The following is a 26603-nucleotide window of genomic DNA, read 5'->3' on the forward strand; positions in this document are numbered from 1 at the left end:
GGTGATGGTGTTTATCAGCAGGAAGGTGTTGTAGGGGGCCAGGGAGTACCCTAGGCAGAGAAACCTCCCTCAAAAGGGGCGTTCTTTCCTGGATAGCAGCCAGCAATCTCTAAATTCCCACCAGGCCTATTTTTCAGTGTGGGATCCAAGTTTTAAATTTCACGCAGGTAGAGGTCAGTGTTCATTCTGTGGGTCAGTGCGCAGGAGCCGGGCTTCCGCTCTCCAGCAATTCTTAAGTAAGCGCCTCCAGCGGTTCAGGAGGCTTTCGTGGGGGGGGGGGGACGTGGGTGTCTTAGCTTCTCAGCCTCGCTGCTGCAATATCCAGGGGTGCGTCTCACCCTTTTCGATTCTTGACGTCAAGCTCCAACAGCGCGGAGCCTGGCAAGGGCGGTGGAGAGCAGAGGGAGGGTGGCAGGGAGGGGAAGCCATTGCAGCAACAGCTTGCAGGAGGTAGCTGGACATCTCCCGGTGGAACAAAACCGGGAGCAGGGGCCGGAGTAGCGGGAGGAAGGGGCCCTGCCAGTTCAGGGAGCCGCCGGGTTGCTGCAAAGAGGGGCGGGGAAAGGCGGGGGCGCTGCATGCAACGCGCTGGCTCCAGCGGTGCCCGCGGGGAATGTGACATCAGCAGCGCCGGGCGCTTGCGGCTGGAGAAGGCAGCTCGCCTCGGCTGCGCGGTGCACACCTCGCCAGGGGGAGGACGCGGACTCGGGCAGGCGGCAGGGATGTCGGCGAAGGAGAGGCCAAAGGGCAAAGTGATCAAGGACAGCGTGACCCTCTTGCCCTGCTTTTATTTCGTGGAGGTGAGTTGGTTCAGCTCTTTGGCATAATGCAGATCTTGAGGGCAGCTCGGGAGCGAATTCGGGTCCTGGAAGGTGTTGGAGGCGCGGAGACTGTGTGGGGGTGCGCGCCGCTGCCCTAGATGCCCGACCCTCCCCCTTCCCCTAGGTTTCTCCGGAGCTCCCCCGAGTGTGCCTGTGAGTGTCTGCCGGCCAGGGGTGACTATCACTGGTGGTGTCGCTGCTGGGTGGCCTGCAGGGAAGAGATACCTGTGTGAGTGAGTGTGGGGCTAGTTCTCTGGCCCTCCGGCTCTGCCGGTGGGCAAAGCGTCCGTGGCCCACAGGGGCCATGATGCCAATATTTCGGGATTTGTGTTTTCAGTCTACGAGTCCGTATCTAGAACTCTGTGAGCTTTTGGTAAGAATTCAGATGCACACAGCCATGCTCAGAATGTATGAGGTCTGGAGACGTTTATAGAGCATTAGAATTACTGACTGCTTTATTAAACAACAACAACAACAACAACAAACAACATTCCCTTATTACAATTATTATGGTGCTCACGTCTGCTTCTAAAATTGGGTCTGCTTCTCTAGGCATCAACCTATTGGCCATTTTCCATGGTTAACAAAAAATTATACATGTGTATACGTATGTATATATGTATGTATAATATTTTTAAAATATGTGACACCATCTGCTTTTGCATGATTTCTACATGTACATTTATTTTGTGCTGAGCAGTACTATAGATAAGCAATTAACATGCAGATGTAATCGTAATGAACCTCTAACTTACCAAAATGCAGTATTTAAGAAAGGAACAATTTGTGGAAGGGTTAAAAAGATTGACAGGTACAGTGATTCCATGCACCGTGGTCCATTGCATAAGGAAGACATTTTTTAGGCAAGAGGTTTATTAAGTCATAGGTAGGAAAGAGATACATTGGATAGGTTTGGAGAAATTAGATGGTTGTAGTCATAAAATTATGTTCTGTAATTAAAACCTGGATTGCAACAGAGAGTATTAGAGTGTTGCTGAATTGTAAATATCTTTCATTGGTTGTCTTTTCAGGCAAATATGGAGGTTTAGTACTTCCAAGTACAGATAGTAGATTTTGTATTTGATGATGGTGAGGCTTATCTATATTGAATGATAGCCACTGCCTTGAAACTTGGGGGAAGGGACGTTGTCAGATTGTTCTTGTAGAGGACAGAATATTTGCAAATTTCTCTTAGGTGTCCCAAATTCTAAAAATGGTTTCAGTTTTAAGAAAGATGTATGTGACTTGCATGAGTCTCAGAAAAATGATGGGTGACTCCTTCATCCATGACCCATAGGAAAGAGAAAAAAAAGAAAAATGAAAAAAAAAAGAGGTATCCTATTTATTTAAAGTAATTAATTGATTAATTTGTTTTTATCTTTTCTCTTTCACAAGGGATTTTAAGGTCATGGTTTAGACAATTTTGTTGAAAGATCATAGTTTCCTTCAGAAAAATGTGGGCAGCAGAAGATTCCATGATGAAAAGGGAAAATAAATAGAAAGAAAACGGGATACCTGACTTTAAGCTAAATCATGTCAGGCCACTTGTCGCATTGCTAAGCCACTGTGGTTTTATACTAAAGCACTTTCATCCATATCTGGACCCTTTATGTGTTCTAGGAGGAATCAGTTCATTTCTGGGTTCCACCTCCAGGATGGAGCACACCTGAGGTCAGGTAGAAGCTGACCACATATGGATTGCAGCTGTATGGCTTCAAAGCAAATACTTTTATGAAAGAGGATGCAAACCAGAGAATTAAGGATATGTCTTTAAAGAGTCTATGTGTGCACTTTTGAAGGACCTTTCACAGGGGTACATACATATCCCTTAATCTAAAATTTTATAAATAAAAATGCCTCATAATGCTTTTGAAATATATCTCTAGGAACAAACATCTCACAAATGTCACTTCTTTTGCATGAGTGGAAATCACCCCAAATCATTACATTCCCTTTGATCCGTTCAGATAACCCTCTATAAATTCCTTAGCAGAGCAAGCTATAGAATAGCTTGAAGACTTGAAGACTATGCATGGAGTTTGAATGAGCATTAATGACATTATATCCTGGGGGTAACACAAAGTGAGAGCCACAAAAATCGGATTGCAGATTATCTTCCTGAAACTTCAATGCACAATGAAGCACTAAAGAGCCTCTAGAAAATTGGAGAAGACATTAGTACACCAATTATTTAAGGGGTTGACAGGATGCACTACCAAGCTTCTTTGGAGTGACTCATTTTGAAGCCAGTGAAAATGAGCTTTGTATTTCCTTTGGAGGATGAATAAGTAGCAGGAATTAAGATGTCAGTAAAATGCCCTAGAATAATGACACTTTGTCTTACAACATAGTTTCCCAAGACCTTAGTAATTAAAACAGAAAAGTGAAACATGAATGAATCTTCCATCCCATATCAGCCCAAAGCCCATATCTCAAGCCTTTCTATGTTACTTCAGGCAGTAACTTAAGCCCCCACCTCCTCCCCAATTTCCAGAGGTGGTTTGGGTTCCATAGCATTCCTGAAATGGACCAATTTTGATGGCCAGAATGGAGAGAATAACCAACAGAGTGCTATTTACAGTTCGTACAGTAATAATGGCAACCAATTATGAAGCACCTAATAGCTACTAAGAATAAAGCAAACTAAATGCTTTACCTGCACCATCTCATTTAGTTTTCAAAGGTTCTCGTTAAGAGAGACACTATTACTATCTATGTTTCAGAGAAGAAGAAACAGAAGCTCATGGAAACTGAACAGCTTGCCCAGAAGCCAGGTCAGAGGTTGAGCTGGGTATGGATTCAGACCATGTGCTCCTGGCACCCACTGTCTCTCTCGACACACTGAAAGAATATTCACAGGGCAGAGTTACTGCCTATGGCCTCCACTGGTAAACACAAATATGTAGTTTCAAGTAAGGATACATCAACGAAGATGACACTTTTGCCTGATAACAGACCATCCTCCTCAGCTGAGTTCCTCCTTCACAGGACGCCTCTAGATGCAAAGGGTTGGTGGACAGGGTCCACTCCCCATACGGACTCAATAGTTAGCAGCTAGGGTCCCTTCAACAACTCCCCATGACCAGGTACAGAGAAAGAGTGGAGACGCTGGCAGTCCAGGTGCAGAATGTCAGAGGGTGGAGACTGCATCCTTGTGGGCACTGGGCTAAGTGGTTCAGCCACTAATAGCGGGTAATCTTGTCCCAGTTCACCACCAAACTCAAAGTGAAGCAAACATTAAATTAATGGATAGAATTCATTTCTCTCTCTCTCTCTCTTTTTTTTTAAAGATTTTATTTATTTACCTGGTAGTGATCACAAGTAGGCAGAGAGGCAGACAGAGAGAGAGGAGGAAGCAGGCTCCTCACTGAGCAGAGAGCCCAGTGCGGGGCTCCATCCCAGGACCCTGAGATGATGACCTGAGCCAAAAGCAGAGGCTTAACCCACTGAGCCACCAAGGTGCCCCTAGAATTCATTTCTCTTACACCTTTGGTTTATGCTGCCAGTTGTCTGCTGATGAAGGGGCTTATGGCTGACAGTAATGAAATATATTAATAGTACATGGTGATTGAAAAAACACATGATGATTTCCAGCACGGTACCTCTATGATCTAGTTTGTTAATTCGGTTTTGCCTTGTTCAACTCAAAAGGAACTCTCTGACAAGCACATCCAAGGCCCTATCAGTTTGGACAGAAAAGCAGGTTAAAAAGGAATGTTCCACTGAAGAAAAGGTTTCTTTTGCCTTTAAAGTTCCAAAGCACTCTCCAGCTGATGGTTGTATCACTTTCGGTGGCAATTGCACTGGCAGCACACCTACACTTAGTGAAAGGTCTTGCAGGCTTAATCACCCAAAATTATGTGAGATAAGGTTGATTATCTGTGTGCCTAGTGCATTTCCTTTATACAAGGCATTATAATGGTTGTACCTGTGCTCAGACTCACCATTTTGTTCTCATTAGTCATCCTGTTCAAAGATACGAGTTCACATCAATTCTGTAGGTAATATAAACAAATGACAAATACCCTTTAAGCCAGAAAGGCATAAATTCTTAATAAATAAATAGAAAATAGCTTCTTTTCATTTAAATGTTCTGTTTTATGACCTATATTTTAATTACTAATCTAATGTTCTTTTTATGGAGGTTGAAAGCTGTGTTTGACCAATATGCAAGGATATTTTTATAGGATTACAGAGACAGATGGTTGGAAATTCTTGTTTTTCTACACACACACACACACACACACACACGCACACACACACCCCTGCACACACAGGCAGGCACAAACCCAGGTCCAGTGAGAATATCATCTCTCGCCATTAAGCATCAAATAGCAGTATCTGAAGAATTCCAGATTCAGAATATTTTAAACACAACAAACTTGAAATCATACAGAAGGTGTTCACTAGTTTGAATGTTGTGCTTAACAATGGCTATGTCTTGAGATTTTGTTAATGCAGGTTAATTACTCTAGGCTTGGTAACCAGACAGTGTGTTCCAGAGTAAAAGCCCTTGTTTCTTGGTTGCCGTCTGACCTGGAGAACTTCCAAAAGCCTTTGAGCACAGATATCCTAGTTCGGTCAGTCTGAGCACCATGCGCAGACATTCTGGTGTCCTGATAAAACATTAATTTGAATTTTGTTTTCTTCCCCCTGGAAAGTGTTCCCAGATTCTTAATCATAGCAAACCTGAAGTCACACGATTTCTGTTCTAGCTCGTGATCTGTGTGAAAATTATATAACTCATTTGATCTTCTCTCTGGGAAATATAGCTAGCTTATTTCTTTCTCCATAAACTTTGGCATCAGTAAGAAGTACAAAATCACATTTCTGCATTGCATGTACGAAAATAGTAGCTGGAGGCTTTTCCCTTTTCTGGGCGGCATGGTGAAGTAGTCTGCTCAAAGTAGTCCCACAAACCTGCCAACAGAGATGAGCTGACAAATTTTTCCTCCTCTTTTAGAGTCACAGTGTGCAAAGTCCTCTGGTGAATGAATAACAAGAAGGAAATAGAGAATAGATTCCCAAGTTTTAGAGAGACTAAATGAGGACATTTCCACAAATACCAAATATTGATAGGTATGCAGTACCTGCTTTGGGGAAATTCTGTGCTGTTTTAGGCACCATCACTATCCTACTCTCCACAGCCACGTCACTCGTAATGTTCTGTGGCCTACTTTTCTCTAATAGAAAGAAAAAGGAAGAAAAGTATTTGGCTTCTACCAATCTCAGAGGAGACTAACGACAACAATGGCAATAATAATAATAAGTAGAAGAATCAATTTCAGTCCTCCTATATGTGACAGACCCTGTCCCTACATTATCTTTAATGCTGAGAACTACCCTAGAACTAGCATTACTATTGTGTTGAGGCAGTACCAAGAAAGGATTATTATCCTTATGTTTTACATCGGCAAACTGGAGCTCAGAGAGCTGTTTGTGGGGACACACGGCAATGCAGTGAAGCAGCCGGCATCTGAGGGCTGGTGCCTCTCACTGTTGCATTGCTGTCACACTACTCCCCCTCACTCACGCTCTACTCAATGGAACAAAGCAGTGGGTTGGGGACACCCGCCGCTGCAATACCCAGGCTAGCTTTGTGGTGTCTGAAGGCAGGTCCTTGAAAGATACCTGGTCAGGGCTCCCTCTGAGTTGTGAGGTAAAGTTTTTCTCTTTTATTCAGCTACTGAATGTGGGGCTCCATTAGTGTTGTCTCCTACTCACAGGAAGGGATTTAATCCTGACCTGGAGGTGTACATGACACGGTATCTGTCTGCCTCAGAAGGCGCTTCCTTTGGGAGAGCCCAGGGCACCCATGAGTCTCCTGTGGGGACCAAAGGAGCAGCAGGGACGGAGTGAGGAGTTGGAACTGAAATAAAGCTTAGAAAAGGAAAATCTGCAGGTCTGGGGAAGAAGGAATCCCAAAGAGATAACAGAAACAGAGAGGCCACGCCATGGGGGAATTAGGAGAAGATGTGTGAGAAAATAGAAGGTAGATGTGAAGTGCTTGTGAGGTGATGGGGATCCCGTGTGTGAACAGACCATGGAGATCCTTTAGGCATCCGGGTCATCTAAACCGGCTTGTTAAATGCATAGCATTGAAGGCACAATTGTCAGTTTTTATGTCAGGAATATATTACAGATACAATGAACAGCAGATTTCCTGCCAGAGTATGTATACACAACAGGCTATTTTCAGTCAACCTCTCTTTAACAAGTAAATAAAATAAAATAAAATAAAATAAAATTTTAAAAAGTGAGGAAATGTTGTATTTCAGAATTAAGTCTAATAAAATCCTGCACTCCAAGAACATCTGGCTTGGTTCCTCTATCACAGATGAGAAAATTGTGCCTTGAAAAGGTTAATTGAGTTACCTAAAGACACTCTACTGAATATCAGATCGGGAATAGAACCTGAGTCTCCCATCTCCTGTTCCAGTGTTCAGTCCTAATTACTACTATTTCTAGAATTGCTCATATTAGAAAATGTCCCCCTGGATTATAACACTAAAAATACAGGTCATTGTAATTCTACATGTGAACAAATTGTGCTAGTTGTTTGAAAGTTGTATCTCGAGACCTAGGGTACATGTTTCATGACATGGCATTGCATTAGTCAACACATTAAAGCAATTGTGAATGGATCTTCTGCTTTCCCAAATTGTTGGGCTCTTTGAAAAACATGGCTATAGCTAAAGACTGGAGTTTGGAAGTGGTATTTTTCTTTCTCATTGCCTAATTCCCCACGTATAATTTCACAATTTCACAAACATTGAAGGAATAAGAATATAATTTACATCATTAGTAAAAAAAAACCCCTGAATTTTCTATTATAATGTATCATAGTTTTTCACATACATTGTCTTTTTTGATCCTTTAAATACAACTGGGCAGTAGCAGTAGATACTAACTCTTCTACAAATGCAGTAACTGAGACTCAAGGAGGTCCAAGAATATGCCTAAAACCCAAATAGTCCTATACGCTTACGTTGAAGTTTGTAAAAAAAAAAAAAAAGTTTGTATTTGGACAGTGAAATGTCTATTTATGAGCATCTTAGCTTCTGTGGTTTTTTCTAGAATTAATTAGCTGAGAAATGTACTTCCAATAATTCCTCATGGTCAAGTGGATTTTGGAATATGAAAGCTAAGGACGGAAATGTTCTTTTTAACACAGTTAATGTGGAGGTGTTTTTTCCTGTCAGTAATTAGACACGGAATCAATTGCCCTGTAGTTCCATTATTCTTTGGTTGTTTTCAAGTCACAAACATTTATGTTAACGCAACATAAGGGAGCATAATTGCTTCCTTATTTGCTGTCACAAGATGGCTTCTGTATATTTTTCCAGAACTGGCCTTAGGCCACTGAGTTATAAATTAAAGAGAGGGAAAAATTTGGGAATTAAAATCAGTGTATTTAGAGGAAAAGGTAAATGACGTATCAGTTTGTTTAACAGGCTGTTGTTTGGGAGTGGGAACATGGAACTATGTGTGAATGTGGTGTTTACAATTTAATGTCCTCACCAAAATCCTGGGCTATTTAATGCCTTGGTGGTAAAACAGCCATTTTATAAAGTCCTAATCATGCTTCAGAAACCCAGCCCACATGGGCGGAACCCCCAAGAGACCAATCTTACATGAAGTAGTCTCCAAAAAAAGGGTACTAAAATGAAGTACCAGGGTGTAATCTGTTTGTATCTTCATGACAGTTCACTTATTCATTAAATAAATACTTATTGATTGCTTATTATGTGCCTTTTAAATTAATGGAAATAATATAGAACCATTGCTGGCATATTTCCTAGTTCATAGGAGAGTTTCAGTAAATTTTCACTGGACGGATGGAATAAAACAGAACTAATATGAACATAAATTTGTCCTTAACTTTCTTTTTTTCAGCTAATGGAAATGTTTTTGTTTATAAAGTAAATGCTGATGAATATCCCATCAAATATGTTGCTCTGTCTCGTGAATTATTGAACAATGGAATATTAAATCAATCTCCATGGTCTCTAATTAAACCTTCTTAAGTATACTTATACTCATTTTATGATGTAAGGCATACCTATGGAGTTTTTGAGATTTGAGACTTCAAGGAGTGGTATTATTTAAAGAAGGAACTCATCATTTTAATTTTCATAGATAACTCTTTAAGTTACATAAGGCACACATTCTAGCAAACTCTGGGCAAGTAACTTACTTCCTTCAAGTCTCAGTATCCACATTTGTAAAATGGTGGAAGTACTGTGGGCACATTCATTTTTGTGACTCCTTGACTGTATACAAATTATACAATATGGCTAGCAATTTCTAACGGAAACTCCGTGCTTTGTAAATGAGTTTTCTCTTTCCCATTTGCCAACACCCTCCAACCCGTCATCTCATCTAAAGTAAATTTTTCATGTGGCTTCAGACTTTACTAGATTCCCTGGAAAGGAGTTTATTTTCCTGTTTTTTTTTTTTTTTTTGTATCACACATTTTGGTATGTTTTATAATGCGCATACAGTGATAAAGTAATCTGTTTCAAAATAAAAATACATATAAATAAAAGCTTGTTGGATTGCATGCTTATTTTTTATTGATACAGGCACACACATACACATGCACAAAACACACATTCACAAAATGGAAACCACTTGCTTTTAGTATCCTTACTTAACCTTGACAGTGGGGGAAAATTCACATTCACTGAACATTTTCTATATGCTAGTGCAACACTCTACTGCAAGTTTTTGTTCCAAGGATGTTGGTAGGTCCATACTCTGTGAGACCGTGCCATTCAAATCTTTCTAGAATTCTGTGGTACTGTATATGAACTCAGTGGCAGCTATCCATGCAAAATACATATATTCTAATGTTTCATTTTAGCCATCTATGAGATAAAATATATATATATATACTCTACAAGAAAAGATGAATCAAAGGATAATCTAATCTTTGAGAGTAAGTAACCTCACTTGTGCTATTGGGGTGAAATTCACTGAAATTTTTTTTGAAACAGTTGGATACACACCAAAGAATTAACAAGTTGTTTCCTTCCTGTGTGATGATCTGGAAATGCTTGTATTGTAGCAACTGAGATTTGAGTGATTGAAACACAGCTTCCAATTGTAAAGATTTGGGTTTAGATCATGAGTCTTCTCCAGGGGAAGACATCAAAATACAGGCAACTCCCTATTGTAAACTGTATACTGGAAAGAAATTAACTTTTGAAACTTTTCTACCTTTGGTTCTTATTGGGTTTCTAACTTCCAGTTGAATTTAATAGATGTATGAAGAAATTTATTCAATGATGCTAGATTCTTTGATATTTAAGTCTCATGCGTATATAGTAATTTCATGGATAATATTGGTTCTGGTGATCTTTTAGATAGTTAGACCAGGAGATAGTTAAGATAATTATTGGTTTTTTAATTTTTTTTATTTTTTTTAAACTCTAACCTCTAGAGCAATAGAAATAGCAGAGAAAAGGTAGTAGGGTCTCAATAAATTTGTGTTGCATTAATGTCACATTGGTCAAGAAATCTGCAAGTTACTGGAGATAGGGAGATAAAGACTGTACTGGGCCTCAGCTTTGGTCTTAGCCTTGGCCTCAGTCTTCTCTGGCTGATTCCAAAGGCTAGTTGTCTTTCTAGTCCAGTTCAGAAACAAGGGAAGAGATCACTAAGACTTTATCACCCGGATATGTGTTCTGACATGTCCAAGAAGGGCCAAGTGCAATACCTTCCAGAAGATGCCTGTTCTCTGGGGCTATAAAAGAATTTTACACACTGTCCATTCCAAAGCTCCCAGCTGCCTGACTACAGGCTCTGCCCCTTCCTCCATCGCCACCCTTGCACTTTAAGATTGCAGAAGTCAACACACAGAGGAGGAGAGATGGGTAACAAGAGATGACCCCAAGAAACACAAATACCTCTGTGAGCTGTGTTTCAATCTCTCATCCTCTCCTGTGTTCTGTCTTCATTTTCCAGGCCACATTAAAAACCATAATGAGGACAACAACTTCTACTCTAGACAGAGGCAGTTAAGCATAACAGAGGGGCAGACACTGAGCTTGGGCAGTGGGGCAGGGACCTCCCCTTCTTCAATGGCAAGATAGAGCTGCTTAGCTACACAGACCAGATGGTTGGGTTGCCAAAATCAGAGGCTGCTGAAATCTTGGCATATGAGCAAGGGTTAACCAAATCTGTAATGGATGGCTACTTCTTGAAATGGGTGGGGAGGTTGCTTAAAAATGTCATCAGCTACAACAATGCTTAATGGTCCCTCCAGCTCAGAGACATTTCCATCCTACTGCACCACCTTCTGAAGATCTGTGCATGGTACCAGGTGAAATTCTAGAAGGTCTGCCAAGTGGCGCGCGCACACACACATACACACGCACATGCACATGCAAACATATGATTTCATTTATTCTTTGACTTTTGGTTCAAACTACTGACTTTCCCAGTTTTTTGTGTTGGTTAAGTAATTCAGTAGTAATTAGATGTATTTGTTTAAAACTTGAGTAATAAAATGTGTCTCTTTGCCAGATGTACTTGTACATCACATCACATTGTATTTTGTGTGTATATTTACTCATCTGACTTTTTGATGCATTTCAAAATGAAACACATGATACAATTATACTTAATTTAATCACAGCTTTAAGATGTTAGAAAATAAAAGTTATTAATGTCCAGTCCCACATGAATATTTTACCTTCAATATTCCGTTTATATTCATTGATATCTTTCACAGATACTTTCAAGTAAATAAAATCCTTAGCAGTCTTGGAAAATCTTTAATCTTGAAGGTGGGCTCATAATATGCATTTTAGTATGCATCTAAGGATGCATCTAGGAGACAAGCTTGAAGGAGAGAGTGGCTCACGAGACATTATTAAATTCTTATCTAAAATAATGGATTAGAAATCCCTTTGCTAGATAATTGGTAGGTCAAGTAAAATATATCAGCTACAAGTATAAACTTAATAAATGTTAAGATTTAAATCAATTATTACATAGTAAAAAATATAAACTTTAATAGTACTTACATAAAATAGTTTAAATGATAAATTTGGTGCCTGAATTTAGTAAACAACTCAAAAATTTTTCAAATGACTGATGTATAGAATTCAATAATTTCTGTGTTGATAACACAAAATTAGGTATCACTTTAGATCTCAAAATCAGAATTTTGGTTTTGTTATTCCATGTCTCAAAAAGGCAGTAATTTTTAGTTAGATTTCATTTCCCTGACATTGCATGACGATATTTATTTTTTTTTTACTCCTGTGTTGTTTCATATTAGGAAATATGTATTGGACCCCAAATGTATTATGTATTTCCTTTGTAAGACCATTCAGGGGAAAATATGTATGCTTTCTCTACATGAATTAAATAATCCAAGTGATAGTGAAAATGTCATTTAATCTAAGTATATTAAAATTATAATTTTTTAAGAGATATCAAAAATACATGCATAATACCAATCACAGCAGAAATTATAGGGAGGCATCCAGGGTACATAAAGCTAAAATGTACTTTATATTTGTTTATTTTTTCTATTTCTCATTGTCTTTGTGAAGGCAAAGGTCAGAGGTGGAAATTTTAGCAAAATGCAGGAAGTATAATGATCACAAACATGAACACAGATGCTGGGTTTCTTGGAGTTTATAATCTAGCTAACCAGCTGTATAATCTTGCACAAATCATGTCATCTGTCTTGGCTCAGTTCTCCCATCTGCGGGGATAATAATGGTACCTAATAATAGTAAGAGGTTTTATGAAGATTCAAAGAGTTCAGAAACGTAAACTACTTTAAGTGGCCCCTGGAAATAGCATTAAATTGCTACTTGTACCCATTATTTTTTGAAGTCAGGTATATGTTGTAAGGAAAACGAAATTACAACTCTAGAAAGATTTAAAAGCAATTACTTTTAACAATTGAGGTATGGGTCCCCAGCCTCAGGTCTTAGTGTCTAATTTGGTTTAAAGAACAAAATGCTTTCCAAGACAATGTACATCTTTCATTGTCTACTTATGTAAGAGGAGCAAATCTTCAAAACCTGAGGTTAAAACTGTGATTACAAAGCTTACTACTCCAAGCCTAATGCTGGATCAATATTCAGGTGATAAAACAGACATGTATTTTTATTTTAAACTTTACTATTTGAAGGACTTAGTTTGAGTTTCTTGTCTTTTTCAGTGCTTAAAAAAATCATTATTAGAATTGTAGAAATTTACAATAGGAGCATGTTCTGTGAGAGAAGTAGGCAAGGATCTTTTAACATGGGTATTTTTGTTTTATCATATTAGCCACACGACAAGAATTGTGTAAAACACTTAACATCTCTGTCTGAGCCAGCCATGTACGTATTTATTCTACATTGAGGCTACTGAGTATGTGCTTTGCTATACTAGGCCTGGGGGATAGAGATGTGAATAAGACCATTTCTGTGTTCTCAAGGGTCATATCATTGAATAAAAGAGAAAAGTAGAGAACAACTGCCATCCCATATGGCAATCGCTGTGACAGAGGCATTCATGAGGCCATCCCTGTGCAGCTAGAGAAAGTGATCCAAAGAAATCACTGAGGACAGGAAAGCATCTGGAGATTTAAGGGTGCCCCAATAGCTGGTATTTTATACCAGAAGTTATTTACAAGGAAAAAAAAAGTGAAGATAAGAGCAGAAAACATCCAAGATATAATTAAGGGTTCTTAAGATATTACCAAATAATAATAATAATAGTAAAATTACATTGGAGAAACTGCACAGGGAAGAGCATTAAGACCTTGGAATATGAGATCGTTGAGAGCGTGATTTGAAAGTGCCTAGGGCTTTTCACTCTTGCTGCCGCTGTTGAAACCCCTCACACACACATGGCCATTTCTCGCCTCTGTCCTTACGTGGCATTTCCACGGAAGCCTGGGGCTCTTCTTTCCTGGAAAACACCGGACTAATGCCAGATGGCGACATGTGCCAGAGCGGCAGCAGGGTGACGTGGGGCTTGTGCTTCTGGGAACTGAACAGATAAGGTTCCTTACTCCGCCTTGGCACTGAGGAGCCAGGCACACTGTTTAACGTATCTGGGGCAGGATCTTCTCTCAAAATTTATCTTACAATTCCCAAAGAGGTCATGAGTATTAAATTAGATAACTCATGGGGAAATGCCTACATAAAAACCAATAAAAGTTGTTTTCTTTTTAGATATGAATTACTGCTTAATAAATATGACTTTTAGTAACTGAAAGTGAACCGAGCTGCAGAAAAAAAAAAGGCAGGTAGTAGATTTGAGCACAAGAAGCTGTTTTCATGGGGTGCTTCGGTGGTTCAGTGGATTAAGTATCTGCCTTTGGCTCAGGTCATGATCCCAGGGTCCTGGGATCAAGTCCCACATGGGGTTCCTTTCTCAGTGGGGAACCTGCTTTTCCCTCTGTCAGCCACTCCCCTTGCTTGTACTCTCTCTCGGTCTGTCAAATAAACAAATAATTTTTAAAAAAATCCGTTTTCATGTTTGGGGGCTAAAGAAGTTTATAGAGAAACTGTTTAAGAGTTAAGAAGTAGGTGACTTTTTTCAAACATCACATATTCCCTGCAACACCCTTTCCCCCTTCAGCAATCACAGCTTTTGTAGCAATGTTGAAGGGAAAGTAGGCTGCGAGCCATGAGCAAAGAAGTTGATGGCCTGTTTTCTGGACTTGGGCATCTGCATAGGAATCTGGGTACTCCCACTCACCAGCTTTGTGACCCCTGGACAATTCACGTAACCGACATCTGTCTCAGTTTTCTCATCTGTAAATTGGGAATACCAATAGAAACTTTATAAGGTGTGGACTGAATGCAGCAATCTGTTACAGACCTAGGCAAAATATCTGGCACCCACATTCCCAAAGCGTATGCTACGGATTGTTAAGAAATCATTCAAGTTTTCCATTTAATTAATAGTAATGTCTTGGTTTCTTTTGATTAAATTTGGTAAACATTTACTGAATGCCTGAAACATTTGGAGCACTGTGTGAGATACACAGGTCTCAAGTAAGTTAATCTTTTTAAGTAGTTTTAAGTAGTTAATCTTAAGACTAGGGCTGGTGATATACAAAAAACTATAGTCCAAGGCAGACAAATAGGTCCTATAATAGAATACATATGGAGTACAGGAGTCAGAGTCTTCTGTTCTGAATAAAGAGCATGGAGAAAGTTTCAGGGAGAAAAAAAATCATGTCAACTTGACCTTTATGAGGACAATTTTTATGGGACATGAATGTGAAAATGTAATGTAAAACAGAGCCTAGAACATGCCTTTTGAGACATTAGTGTAATGGGAACATAGCAGGACAGTGGAAAGTAGGTATGGAGCAAAATTAAACAAAGTAGATTAGGCGAGAATATAAAAGATCATAAGTGTCATTCTAAAAAAAAATGGCACTTTATTTCTTTGTTAGTGAGACACTCTTAAAAGGCATGATCAGATATGAACTATAGAAAAATCAGCCTAGGGTGCCTGCATGGCTCAGTTGGTTAAGCAACTGCCTTCGGCTTAGATCATGGTCCAGGATTTCAGGGATCGAGTCCTGCATCAGGCTCCCTGCTCAGCGGGGAGTCTGCTTCTCTCTCTGACCCTCTCCCTTTTCATGCTCTCCCTTTCTCATTCTCTCTCTCTCAAATAAATAAATAAAACCTTAAGAAAAGAAAGAAAGAAAGAAAGAAAGAAAAAGAAAGAAAGATCAGAAATCCTCTAGAAATATCTTAGAGGATGAAATGACTCATGTGGAGGACACAGGTAGCAGACCTAATACATATAGAGTAGTGACCACGTAAAAGAAATGAGTGAGATGTCTCCAAAATCATGCCGGCACATGGAGAATTCTAGAAGTAGATAACAATGTAAGCAGCCCCTCATTTCACTGAGAATGGATGAGGCCCAGAAAGGTGAAGCGGCTTGCCCCGAATTCTAGAAGCTGGTGGAATAAATGAGGGGAGAAACTGACTTCTCCTGTCTCCGAAGCTGGCATTGGTTTCATTCTATCACATTGCCTTGTTTGAATTTTTATCTATGCATGCCATTTAAACCACACCCAGTTTATTTGTGAAAACTCATTTACATACCTAGACCTAGAATGGTGTTATAGACTCAATCCTGACCGCTTCCTTCCCTTAACTATCCTATACGTGTCAGTGTGTTTTCTTATATTTTTGAGATTCATTGTAGTTTATCTAAATATGCTGCAATTAAGATAGTGATATAAACTATAAAGCCGTATACTATACTATAGTATATATTATTAATTATCATGGCCAATATTTTAAGGAAACATTTATCTGGATTAACTACAAGGCAAAAATTACCAGAAATGTCATTAAATATTGCACTGTAAGAAGTAGAAAATTCTGTCATCACTGTGTTGACCTATGACAACCTCCTTTGTGGCATAAGCTTTAGTAAAATTACTTTGATCTGCTAATATTTCTCCTACTTTGAACTTGATTTCAGTATATTATACTAATGTTTTAAATTTCACTTTTTATATGATTTGGGGATACTTTACCAGAATTGGTTCCCAGCCTCCCATTTAAACTTTTTATTCACAAAAAATAAATCAAATAAAATTAAATTTATTATTCACATTTAAAAATGTTCCTTTTCTTGCAGATTACCTCTTGTGTATGAGTGGTTTGAATCTACACAGTTACATTCTTTGACTTCTTGTGTCATTCATTATTCATATTAAAAGCAAAGTAATTTCGTTCTGAAATTTCTCGTGCAAAAAAATTCTGAAATTTCTTGAGTGTGGTGTTGTTTAAATCCGAGGGTTGCTGGAGGGGAGGGGGATAGGAGAGATAAGATAGCTGGGTGATGGACATTGGGGAGGGTATGTGCTAAGGTGTGAAAAAAAAAATTTTTTTTAAATAATAAAATTAAAAAAAAAAAAATCATCCTGTATCAGTCACATGCAGCTTTTCACCAGCAGCCTCGGTCCAGAATGGCATCTTACTCTTTTCTACAGCTACATTTTGATACCTAAGAGGCATCTCAGCTTTCATACTTACAGAACAGAGCCTTAGATTTCTCCTACTCAAGCTTCTCCCTGCCTTCCTGCTTCCGATAAATGATGCCACTGACCCGACTGCTCAAGCCTAGGGTTCTTGAAATCAGGGACCTTGATTCTTTTTCCTTCCAGGGCTAGACTGCCAATAAGCCCTGTCATTTCTGCCTCCGGAATCAGATCCAGATCTGGCAACTTCTCTACCTGTGTCCATGTCTTGCCTGGCTTAGGTCAGGGGCCACGCCTCCACTAGTATGGAAGCTCCGTGGGGGCGGGGCGTTTTCTGTCATCGACTGCCATCTTCCTCACTCAAGACCAGGGTCAGACACACACGACCTAGTCGATGAGTATTTGCTAAGTTTTGATGAGCCTTCTACATTTTAACCCTGCTTCTACTTTGGACCTACCGCATCCATCCTCAACCCAACAGTCAGAGTGATGTCTGTAAGACCTATTTCAAGTCATATTAACCTCTGCTTAAATTCTCCAAAGCGCTTCCAAACCTACTTTGCCTAAAATATTAACTCTGGCCACGGCCTTCAGTTCTCTGCCAAGCTTGGCCCCAAATCCACCTCTCTGACTTTTCTTCTGTCACTGCTCCCTTTTGAGTCTGCTTTTCACCTGGGTTTTAGACAACGAGTTCTTTCTTGTCCTGTGAAATCTCTGCTTAAATGATACCTACTGAGGTAGGCCTTCCCAGATCTAGAAGAGCAATCCAGGCACTCAATTACCACAGCCTTCCCTTTTATCTTCCTTAGAGTACATGTTCGTTCTCAGATTGTAATTTTTAAATTATTATCTGCCTTCCTCACCGAGAATGAGAACAAGGACTTTGGCTTGTTCCCAGGACACTGAATGAGGCCCACCGCTAGCAGGTTCTCAGTAAATACTTGTTGAATAAATAAAAAACAAAGAAAGATTAATATTACATATGTTAATTGGCTCTTTGAGGCTCTGATACCACCAGTTTAAGAGGATTTTGTAAGACTCGACATTCATGATGGCCATGAAAGAGGAAAGGAATGGAACTGAATTGTATTACTCTGGGCCAAGAGCAAAGAAAACTCTCACAAATGAGAAAGAAAGCTTGTTTTCATTATCAACATGCTAAAAGCAAGTAAGTTATCTGACCTAGATAAAATGTCATGATAGATTCCAGAAAATGTTTTGCTAAAATTGATACATACCGTCGATTTGATTTTTTAAAAAGGCCTCAAAAAATCAATATTATCCAGCAAATGTAATCTTTTGAAACACATTTCTTTTGTTTGCCTTATCTTCTAAAACTGTTGTAATTTTCTCTTAAAAATTGCTTCTATTATTTTTACTCACAAGTTCCTTAGCAGATGGTAATTATAAGAATCAATCTCTTTTTTTTTTTTTTGAAAGCTATTTTCCTAATCTTCAGGTAATTTCCCACCTCTGTATTGCTACATAAAAACAGCTAGTTCACACTTTTTTCTTGGTTACAACATAAGTGGAGAATAAAATTCTTAACTCTTGCCTATATGGATCTTTTAAAATCTCTTTTAAAATCTCATTTTAAATGCATTCAAACGATGTCTGTGCAATTTTATCATGTATATATGTCAATTCTATATGTGTGCCCAAATTAGTGCATACCATCTGTTAAAGTTTTTCCATTGAAAAAGAAGTTTTGTGGATGAATATTTCAAAAGATGAAGGATACCTCTGAAGATCAGTGTGTTAGAAGGAAGCATTGTAATGTAATTCATTGTTGTCTGGTAGTAAAATACAATATAGGACAACAATGTATAAAATTACTTTTTTCTCAGATATTATAAATATTTTGTTCAAATCATTCTTTTAAAGATATTTATTTATTTGTCAGAGAGAGAAAGAGAGACATGGCACAAGCAGGGGAAGTGGCAGGCAGAGGGAGAAGCAGCTCTCCCGGCTGAGCAAGGAACCCAATGCGGGACTTGACCTCAGGACCCTGGGATCATGACCCACGCTGAAGGCAGATGCTTACCCGACTGAGCCACCCGGGCGTACCCAAATCACTATTTCTTTAAAATAAATTAGAATACAAGGAATAAAAGATATTTTAAAAATCCAAAGAAACAAACACCAAAAAGAAGAAAAATATGACCATTATTTTGAAACAGATGAGGGTCTTGAAATATGTTTCTATAGAATTGTAAAAGCTATTAATACATGGGTAGAAAAACTGTGTCACTAGGAAAAATCTTGAAAGAAAGCTGATGTCTGAAATGACTAAAGTGCATAACATTACTGAGGGAAATTAATTTTTACTCAAAAACTAATTTATTATATCCATATATATGCATATATATTTAGAAGTCACTCTGATGTGTAATATTCATGGAAGTGTAGAAATGAGTAAGATTAGGCCCTCACTTTAAGGAGATTTTCATTTGGGAAGCAGAGCAAGGCTCCAACTAACCTAGCAGATAACTGATAATAAAGAAGAGCATATAAAAATTTCTTGAAAAGAGGGACCTGAGGGTGGCTCAGTTGGTTAAGCGTCAGCCTTCAGCTCAGGTCATGATGTGAGAGCCCTGCATCATTGGGCTCCCTGCTCAGCGGGGAGTCAGCTTCTCCCTCTCCCTCCACACCCCCCCACCCCGGTTGGGCTTGCGTGCTCTCTCTCTCTCTCCCTCTCGCTCGTGTGTGCTCTGTCACATAAAAAATAAATACATAAATAAATAATAAATTCCTAAAAAGAAGTGCTAGGGAATTAAGAGTGAGGAAATTACTTTCAAAATAGGACACCATATAAAGAATTACAAAAAAGGGGACATTTGACAAGTATAATATTATTAATAGTTATAACAACAGCAACAATAATAATAATACTAACATTTATAAGCTAGTCTTCATTCTAGGTATTGTTGAAAATCACTTGCACTAGTTCATTTAATCCTTTCAGCTGCCTGTGATGATGGGTACTACTGTCAATGTACCTACTTCATAGAGAAGAAGACTGAGATTTAAGGAAAACACTTCCAAGGTCACATTGGTGGTAGTGAGTGGGAGAGCTGATATTAGAAACTCCCTTGAAAACTATATGACCCGACTGGTTTGACTACATTACGTTGAATTCAGAGTGTCCCTCCCTATTTACATATATACGTACACACACACAGATACACACAGACACATGCACAATATAGGAATAGAACTTTCATTTCACAGCTATATCTTCGCTGGTACAGTTAAGCAGATTCTAAAGTAATCATCCACAAAATTCAATGGCAAATAATGTCTTTACTAGGGAAGACAATAGAACTTTAAGCTAAATAGCCCCCCTTTAATTGATGCTAGTTGTGTTTCATTGTCCTAAAACTCTAATCCCATTTTTGAAAATAAACAAACAAAAAGCATAGAGTGTGGTTATGAAATAAGATTTTGGAGCTACAATTCATGGGCTCAAAACCTACCTCTGCCACTTACTAGAGAAGACTGGGCTTATCCACCTACAAAACAAGGATAATAATAGCACCTACATTATATCATAATAAAAAGTCTTAAGTTAAATGAGTTAAAAATTAATTAATAAAATTATTTAATCTTTCTAAAACAAACTTCACAGCGCATAGTAAGGGCTATATGCATTACTTGTTAAATTAAAACTAAAAATATGCTTAAGTGGATTTAAATGAAAAATTAAGTGGATTTAAATGAAAAATCTCAATCACACACATGCAGCATGAGGTGTTTTGTTGGTTGAGAATGAAAACTCCTAGTTGTGTATTATAGGAGAAGGGAGTGGTGGGGAGAAATGATCAGATATTTGAAGTGAACAAACGATCATGGGTTCTAATGAGAGAAATGTGGTTTTTTTTTTAAAGATTTTTTTATTTTATTTATTTGACAGAGAGATCACAAGTAGGCAGAGAGGCAGGCAGAGAGGAGGAAGCAGGCTCCCCGCTGAGGAGAGAGCCCGATGCAGGGCTCGATCCCAGGACACTGGGATCATGACCTGAGCCCAAGGCAGAGGCTTTAACCCACTGTGCCACCCAGGTGCCCCAATGTGAGTGTTTTGATGTGCTTTTCTATTGAAAAGCATCAATCTGAAAAACAGGACAATGCCAGATTAATCTCTGTAGATAATTAGTTTTTCTAATAAACTTAATTCTCACCTCATTATAAAAAGACTCGGGAATAGAAGGCATAATCTTGTTTTGTAAATTTATTTTTTTAACTGAACATCCAGATATGATGAATGGTCACTAATGTCTTCATCAAAAATCTGCTCTGTTTAGTCAAGTAAATAGTGCCCTCTACAAATAACACAGCCTTAGGCTAAGCAACTCCTAATATATGTGCGATTTAAACTGAATTTTCAGATTCTGAAAGGTCTACCATCAATGTACTTGCAGTATTTTCTCTTGAGCTGAGAGCAGGTGTCTCATAATCTTGCTGGCCAACCCCATGTCCTGTTCAACCATATTATAGCTCGCATCCACATAGTACCTGAGATACTGTAGGTTGAGTAGGTTGAGTGAATAAATAACTAAATCCATAATACAAAGTCTTGAAGGTAAATGTGTAAAATAGACTTAACCAGACAAACTAAAGGACATCCAGTGAAATTACAATTTCACACAAACAGCAAATAATTCTTAGTTTAAGTATCCCCCAAATATTGCATGGGACATACTTATACTAAAAATTGCTCATTGCCTACCTGAAATTATAATCTCACTGGGTGACCTGTATTTTCATTACTAAATCTGGTCACTCTAGTCTGATTATTAACTTATTCAATTAGTCATTTATCAAGAAGTATTTATTGCAGTATTAAGTTATTAAATGATGTACTATGTGCCCACCACATGCTGGGAACAATTCTGTGCCCTGACTCAGCAATAAATAAACATCACTGGCAGACTCTCACTTCATGGAGCACGTATTTTTGTGGGAGATGGGGAGAGAGTGATGAAAAATAAACAGGTGAAGTATTGACAAGGTAATTTTGGTTGATGATCAATGCCATGAAGAGTATCAAGCAAGATGATAAGGGCAGAGAGGGAAGGATGAATCAAGGGCTATTGTGTGTGTGTGTGTGTGTGTGTGTGTGTGTGTGTGTAGAAAAAAGCCTTTGTTGATAAATAGGTTATAATGAAATAAATAGAATGAGGGTTTGTTGGGGAATAACAACTCAGGCAGGATCTCCATGTCTCTACAGCAGCTCTAGCTTTCAGCCTTTGCCTTCCTACTGGTCAGTTTGGACAATGAGGCCTTGGTGGGCATGCCCAGCCTCCTCAAGCTGTTGGGGGCCTCGGTCTTCCTGACCAGGGGTTCAAGTACCATCTTGGACTCACCACCCCTAGGAGGAGCAGCAGCCTTGGCCTTGGGCCTCTCCTTGGCCGCATGGACAACGACCTCTTTAGGGATGTGGTTTTCCTTTGTTTTGGCTGGAAAAGCAGCACAATTCTTGCCTTTGAGGACCACAGATTTTGAACTTTGACTCTCAGCTTTTGTTTTCCTGTGGGCCTCACCATCTTCACTATTCCTTCTGCCTTTGACCTTTGACTTCCTCCTGGGCCCAATGCCACTGGGAAGAGCCTGTGCGGCCTTGTCTGTCTACTGGGGGGCCTGGTGACAGGAAATCATCATTAAATGATGAAAAGAAACCAGTTTATACCAAGAGCCAGAGGAGGAGCACAAATAGAAGGAACAGCAAATGCAAAGACACTAGGTAGAAATGTATACGACTGTTCAGGAAAAGTGTGGAAACCAATTAGATTATAGTGGGCAGGAGCTTGGGGAGTTGTATAAACATCATACAGAAAGATGTAAGAAACTGAAACAAGAGACAGTTCATGCAGAAATTTGTATTCCATGATGTGACATTTGGATATTTTTCAGGTAGAATGGAAAGCACTTAGAGTGGTTATGATTGGGAGGGATTTGATAAAAAAAAAAATATTTTCCAAAGACCCCTTGGTTTGCTGGGTGGAAAATGGATAGGTGGGGTGGGGAGAGAAGAGTAAAAGTACACCACCAGTTAGGAGGTGATCTGAGAGCAAAGGTGAGGGACATGACATGGGCTCATAGGAGGCTGGTGACAGGTAGGTGAATTAGATGTTCTGAAAGTAGAAGCCATAGCATTTATGAAAGGTGTTAAGTCTGAGATCAGAGGAGAGTGGTGAGAGAAGGGGAAGTAGCCATTTGTTTCCACTTAAAGATGCACTGATCCTATGTATGACCTGTGCACAATAATAAATTGCTCTTCTATATCTTTCCTTCTCAGTTGCCTATATTGGCATCATCGGTGGTTAGCCTGTATTTCCTTGAACTCACGGATGTCTTCAAACCCGTGCACTCTGGATTTAGCTGTTATGACCGGAGTCTTAGCATGCCCTATATTGAACCAACCCAGGAGGCAATTCCGTTCCTCATGTTGCTGAGCTTGGCTTTTGCTGGACCTGCAATTACGGTAAGAATTGCCCCCAAATTATATTTGTCATTCTCCCAAAACTAAGAATGACCACATTTGTGTAATAAATGGGTTAAAAACAAACAAAAAGTGAACTCGAAATCTTGGAACAGAAAGATCATGTCTTTAGGATATTTTGAAAACGTCCTATGACTTAATAGTTGAAAATTACTAGCATTAAAAGTTAAGATTGTATAATTGCAAAATTAATGGGTCTCTAATGTTCAGTTTTATAAGTCATTCTAAAAAAATGTTTGTAACTGCATAATTCCCCTTGAATAGCTAATATGACATTTCTGATATATTTCCTAATTAATGTGTTGATTTGGTATCTGAAGTCTGGAAAGCTGGAGGGGAAAAACAAATAATTATATAGCCAAGAACTTTCTTCTCAAAAGGCATGTTGATATCACAGTTTCATTTTTTTACTGGATTAACACTTTTTATTGATTATGAGCACTGAGTACCAACAATTATAAAGTAAGAAGGGCACAACTCACATTCCTGGCATTTTGGTTCACACATGCGCACACAAACTAAACATAAAATACTTTAGATGCAAAACAGGCATTTGCATTTTTACATATATAATATAAAGAAATGTCCTAACCTACTGGAATTGAATGTAAAACATAATTCTTTTTAGTTTGTTAACTTACACATTATGAGTAAACACATTTTTCATTAATCCATTAATAAATAAGACTGGACAAGCCTTTTTTACCATCTTTTCTGCCCCCAGAATCCCACATAAACGTCAAGAAACATGTTTCAAGGTTAACATCATTTATTCCTACCATTAGGAACTGTTACTTTGCTTTTATCATACTCATGAATGTCAGAGGAAGTGGTTATTAAATGAAAAGCTGTACTTGAATGGAGTTTTTACAAGATTCCCTAATGAATTGGCCAATTCTGGTTCAACACATCAGCAATTTTAGAAAAATCTATATATAAATCTTCCAAAGTCTATACTTTTATGTAGCTATGAATTTGTTTTTTCAAAATTGCTCCTACATTAAATTATAACATATGTTTACACTCAAAATAAATTATACAAAACATTCTCAGAAGGTAAAATCAGAACTTAATATTCCACAGAACTTAATCATACTTAAAAGGTCTCAAATACTTTGTAAATTACTGAGTTATTGGAACTCCAGTTAACTCTAGTGTGATCGGCACTATTAATGATGTGCTTGGAAATAGCTGTGATTCAAACTAATAAAACATACCTAAAAGGCAGTATTGCTCAGAATAACGGCACTTTCCTGTCATTTCTCTAACGACTTACTAAAAAATCTATATCATCAGTCATTTGACAAGAGCAAAAAGAATATAAGCTTTAAACTATTACACCAGAAAGCATTTCTCCTAGTTGGGGTGTAGCCCTCAAACTTACTGTTGAAATAAAACAAAATTCTGTACAAATGTTCATGACTGTATTGATATTTAACACGAGACTATGTTTGATATTTATTCATTTAAATGATTTTTTTATATATCCAGAAGCCTTTCCTCCCTAGGGTATTTTATGAAGTTGTTAGGAAGACAAGTCTATCTGTGACACCTGCTGCTGCTGACCTTGTTTATCTCACACTGATCCCTTTGCTGACACTCTTACATGTCCTGGGGACAACAATCTTGGCCTTATCTCTGTGTTCCTGTATCTGTGCCTCCCCCATTTCCTTAATAAATTCTTAAGATGCAATCTAGGGATGTTTTCTGGGGCTTCCAGGCCAAAGCTTGTTTTCTGGAGCCTTGAGAAATGACAGGGCGAATCTGCCATGTCTGTCTCTCACCAAGCTGGACCTGGGGAGTCCAGTGTCAATACCTCCCACAAAGGACCCACTAAATCTCAGGATCTCCACGGGCCCTCCATAGTGGCTGCGTGCCTCTTAATGGAACAAGAGGCAAACTAGGGAAATATTTATATTCTGGGATCCCTAAATCCCCCCATATCACTTAGATACTCCAAGGAGTCCATGGTTCTTTCCTTCCACACTGGGTTCGTAGCTCTGGATAACCAACTCAGTGGTAAAACAAATCTTGACTTTGCTCACATCAAATATTGCTTTCACACCTTTCTCTCAAACACATATCATGCATCTTCTAGATCTCTTTCCAATTTCATTTTCTCCTCTATCTTTAAGGATTTCTCCCAAAACATTTATTTTCTCAACATTGGTCTTATGGGGTCTATAGTCCTCTTGTTCCATGCCCATAATTCTGTCTCTAATCTTAATACATAGTTACAATTCTGATCTCCTTCCCCTCTTGGTGAAAAGGTGAAAAATAACAAGTAGACTCTAATGGCCAACTTTCAAGGATGCTATTGGTGAGGGAGGAGGGGAAGCAAGAGGAATCCTTCATGTGAAAATGATTTTTAAAGCCCAGTTCTGATGGGCATTAAGGAGGCCACTTGATGTAATTGAGCACTGGGTGTTACATACAACTGATGAATCATTAAATTCTGCACCTGAAACTAATGCTACACTGTATGTTAACAACATTATGTTTAAATTAAAAATTAAAAAAATAAATAAAGGCCACATCTGTGAAGAGAGGCATGGTTTTCACCCACTCCTCTGGAGAGGAGACCAAGTGAAAAACAAAAGACCTCATGTCAGCAATATTCTTCAAAAGAATCTTTACAAGAACAAAAGAAGATCAACTGATTTTTGATAGAGGCATTTAAATATAAATCACATAGTGTTTACTTTTCAGATTTTTTAAAGTGCTTTGAGAGACGTTTTAAAAATAACCTGTCTTCGTGATACTGTACCAGAAACTGTAAAAATTCCTTTCATGTCTGCGAAATACATTTTCTTATGTCTCTGAAACTGCCCTTGAATTGGAAAATTTCATCCTTAATACTCACTTTTCATTTACTTTAAAGTAATAATGAAATAAGCATTTTGTTCAGTCCTTTGGAGATTGTATCTCAGGGAAAACAACAGAGGATATCATAAATGTTCATGTAATCTATATGAATAGAAAAAAATGTATACTTTCTCTTCGCTGGAAGTTAACTTTTATTACATTTTATTAAAGGATAAATATATCTAACTTTATAGGAGAATTCTATTGGAATTTGATTATAGATCCTAGATGGGAACCTTATACAATATTAAACGTATTAGGGTTTCCAAAAGACTTTCACTACAGATTTAAACACTATAATAAATACTATTTTGTCATTCTCTTTTGCTGTTTCCACAATGAAGACTTTTTAAAAATTTTTATGTATTTATTTGAAAGAGAGGGTGAGAGAGAGAGCTAGAGAGAGCATGAGTGGAGGGGAGGGGCAGATGGAGAGGGCAGA

At 38.5% G+C, this 26603-nt stretch overlaps 1 protein-coding gene across 1 annotated transcript in view; it reads left to right on the forward strand.

The window, feature by feature from the left end:
• The first annotated feature begins 363 nt into the window (after positions 1–363).
• PLPPR4 (phospholipid phosphatase related 4) overlaps positions 364–26603 on the forward strand; it is a 42808-nt gene continuing 16568 nt past the window's right edge. Inside the window, exons 1-2 of the mRNA XM_032867202.1 lie at positions 364–800; positions 23093–23278. Coding sequence (XP_032723093.1) covers positions 579–800; positions 23093–23278 — 408 coding nt within the window. The 5' untranslated portion in view covers positions 364–578. The remainder of the gene's footprint in view (positions 801–23092; positions 23279–26603) is intronic.

This window comes from Lontra canadensis, unplaced genomic scaffold (genome assembly GCF_010015895.1).
Source record: "Lontra canadensis isolate GAN:19392208 unplaced genomic scaffold, GSC_riverotter_1.0 scaffold33, whole genome shotgun sequence".
NCBI lineage: Eukaryota > Metazoa > Chordata > Mammalia > Carnivora > Mustelidae > Lontra > Lontra canadensis.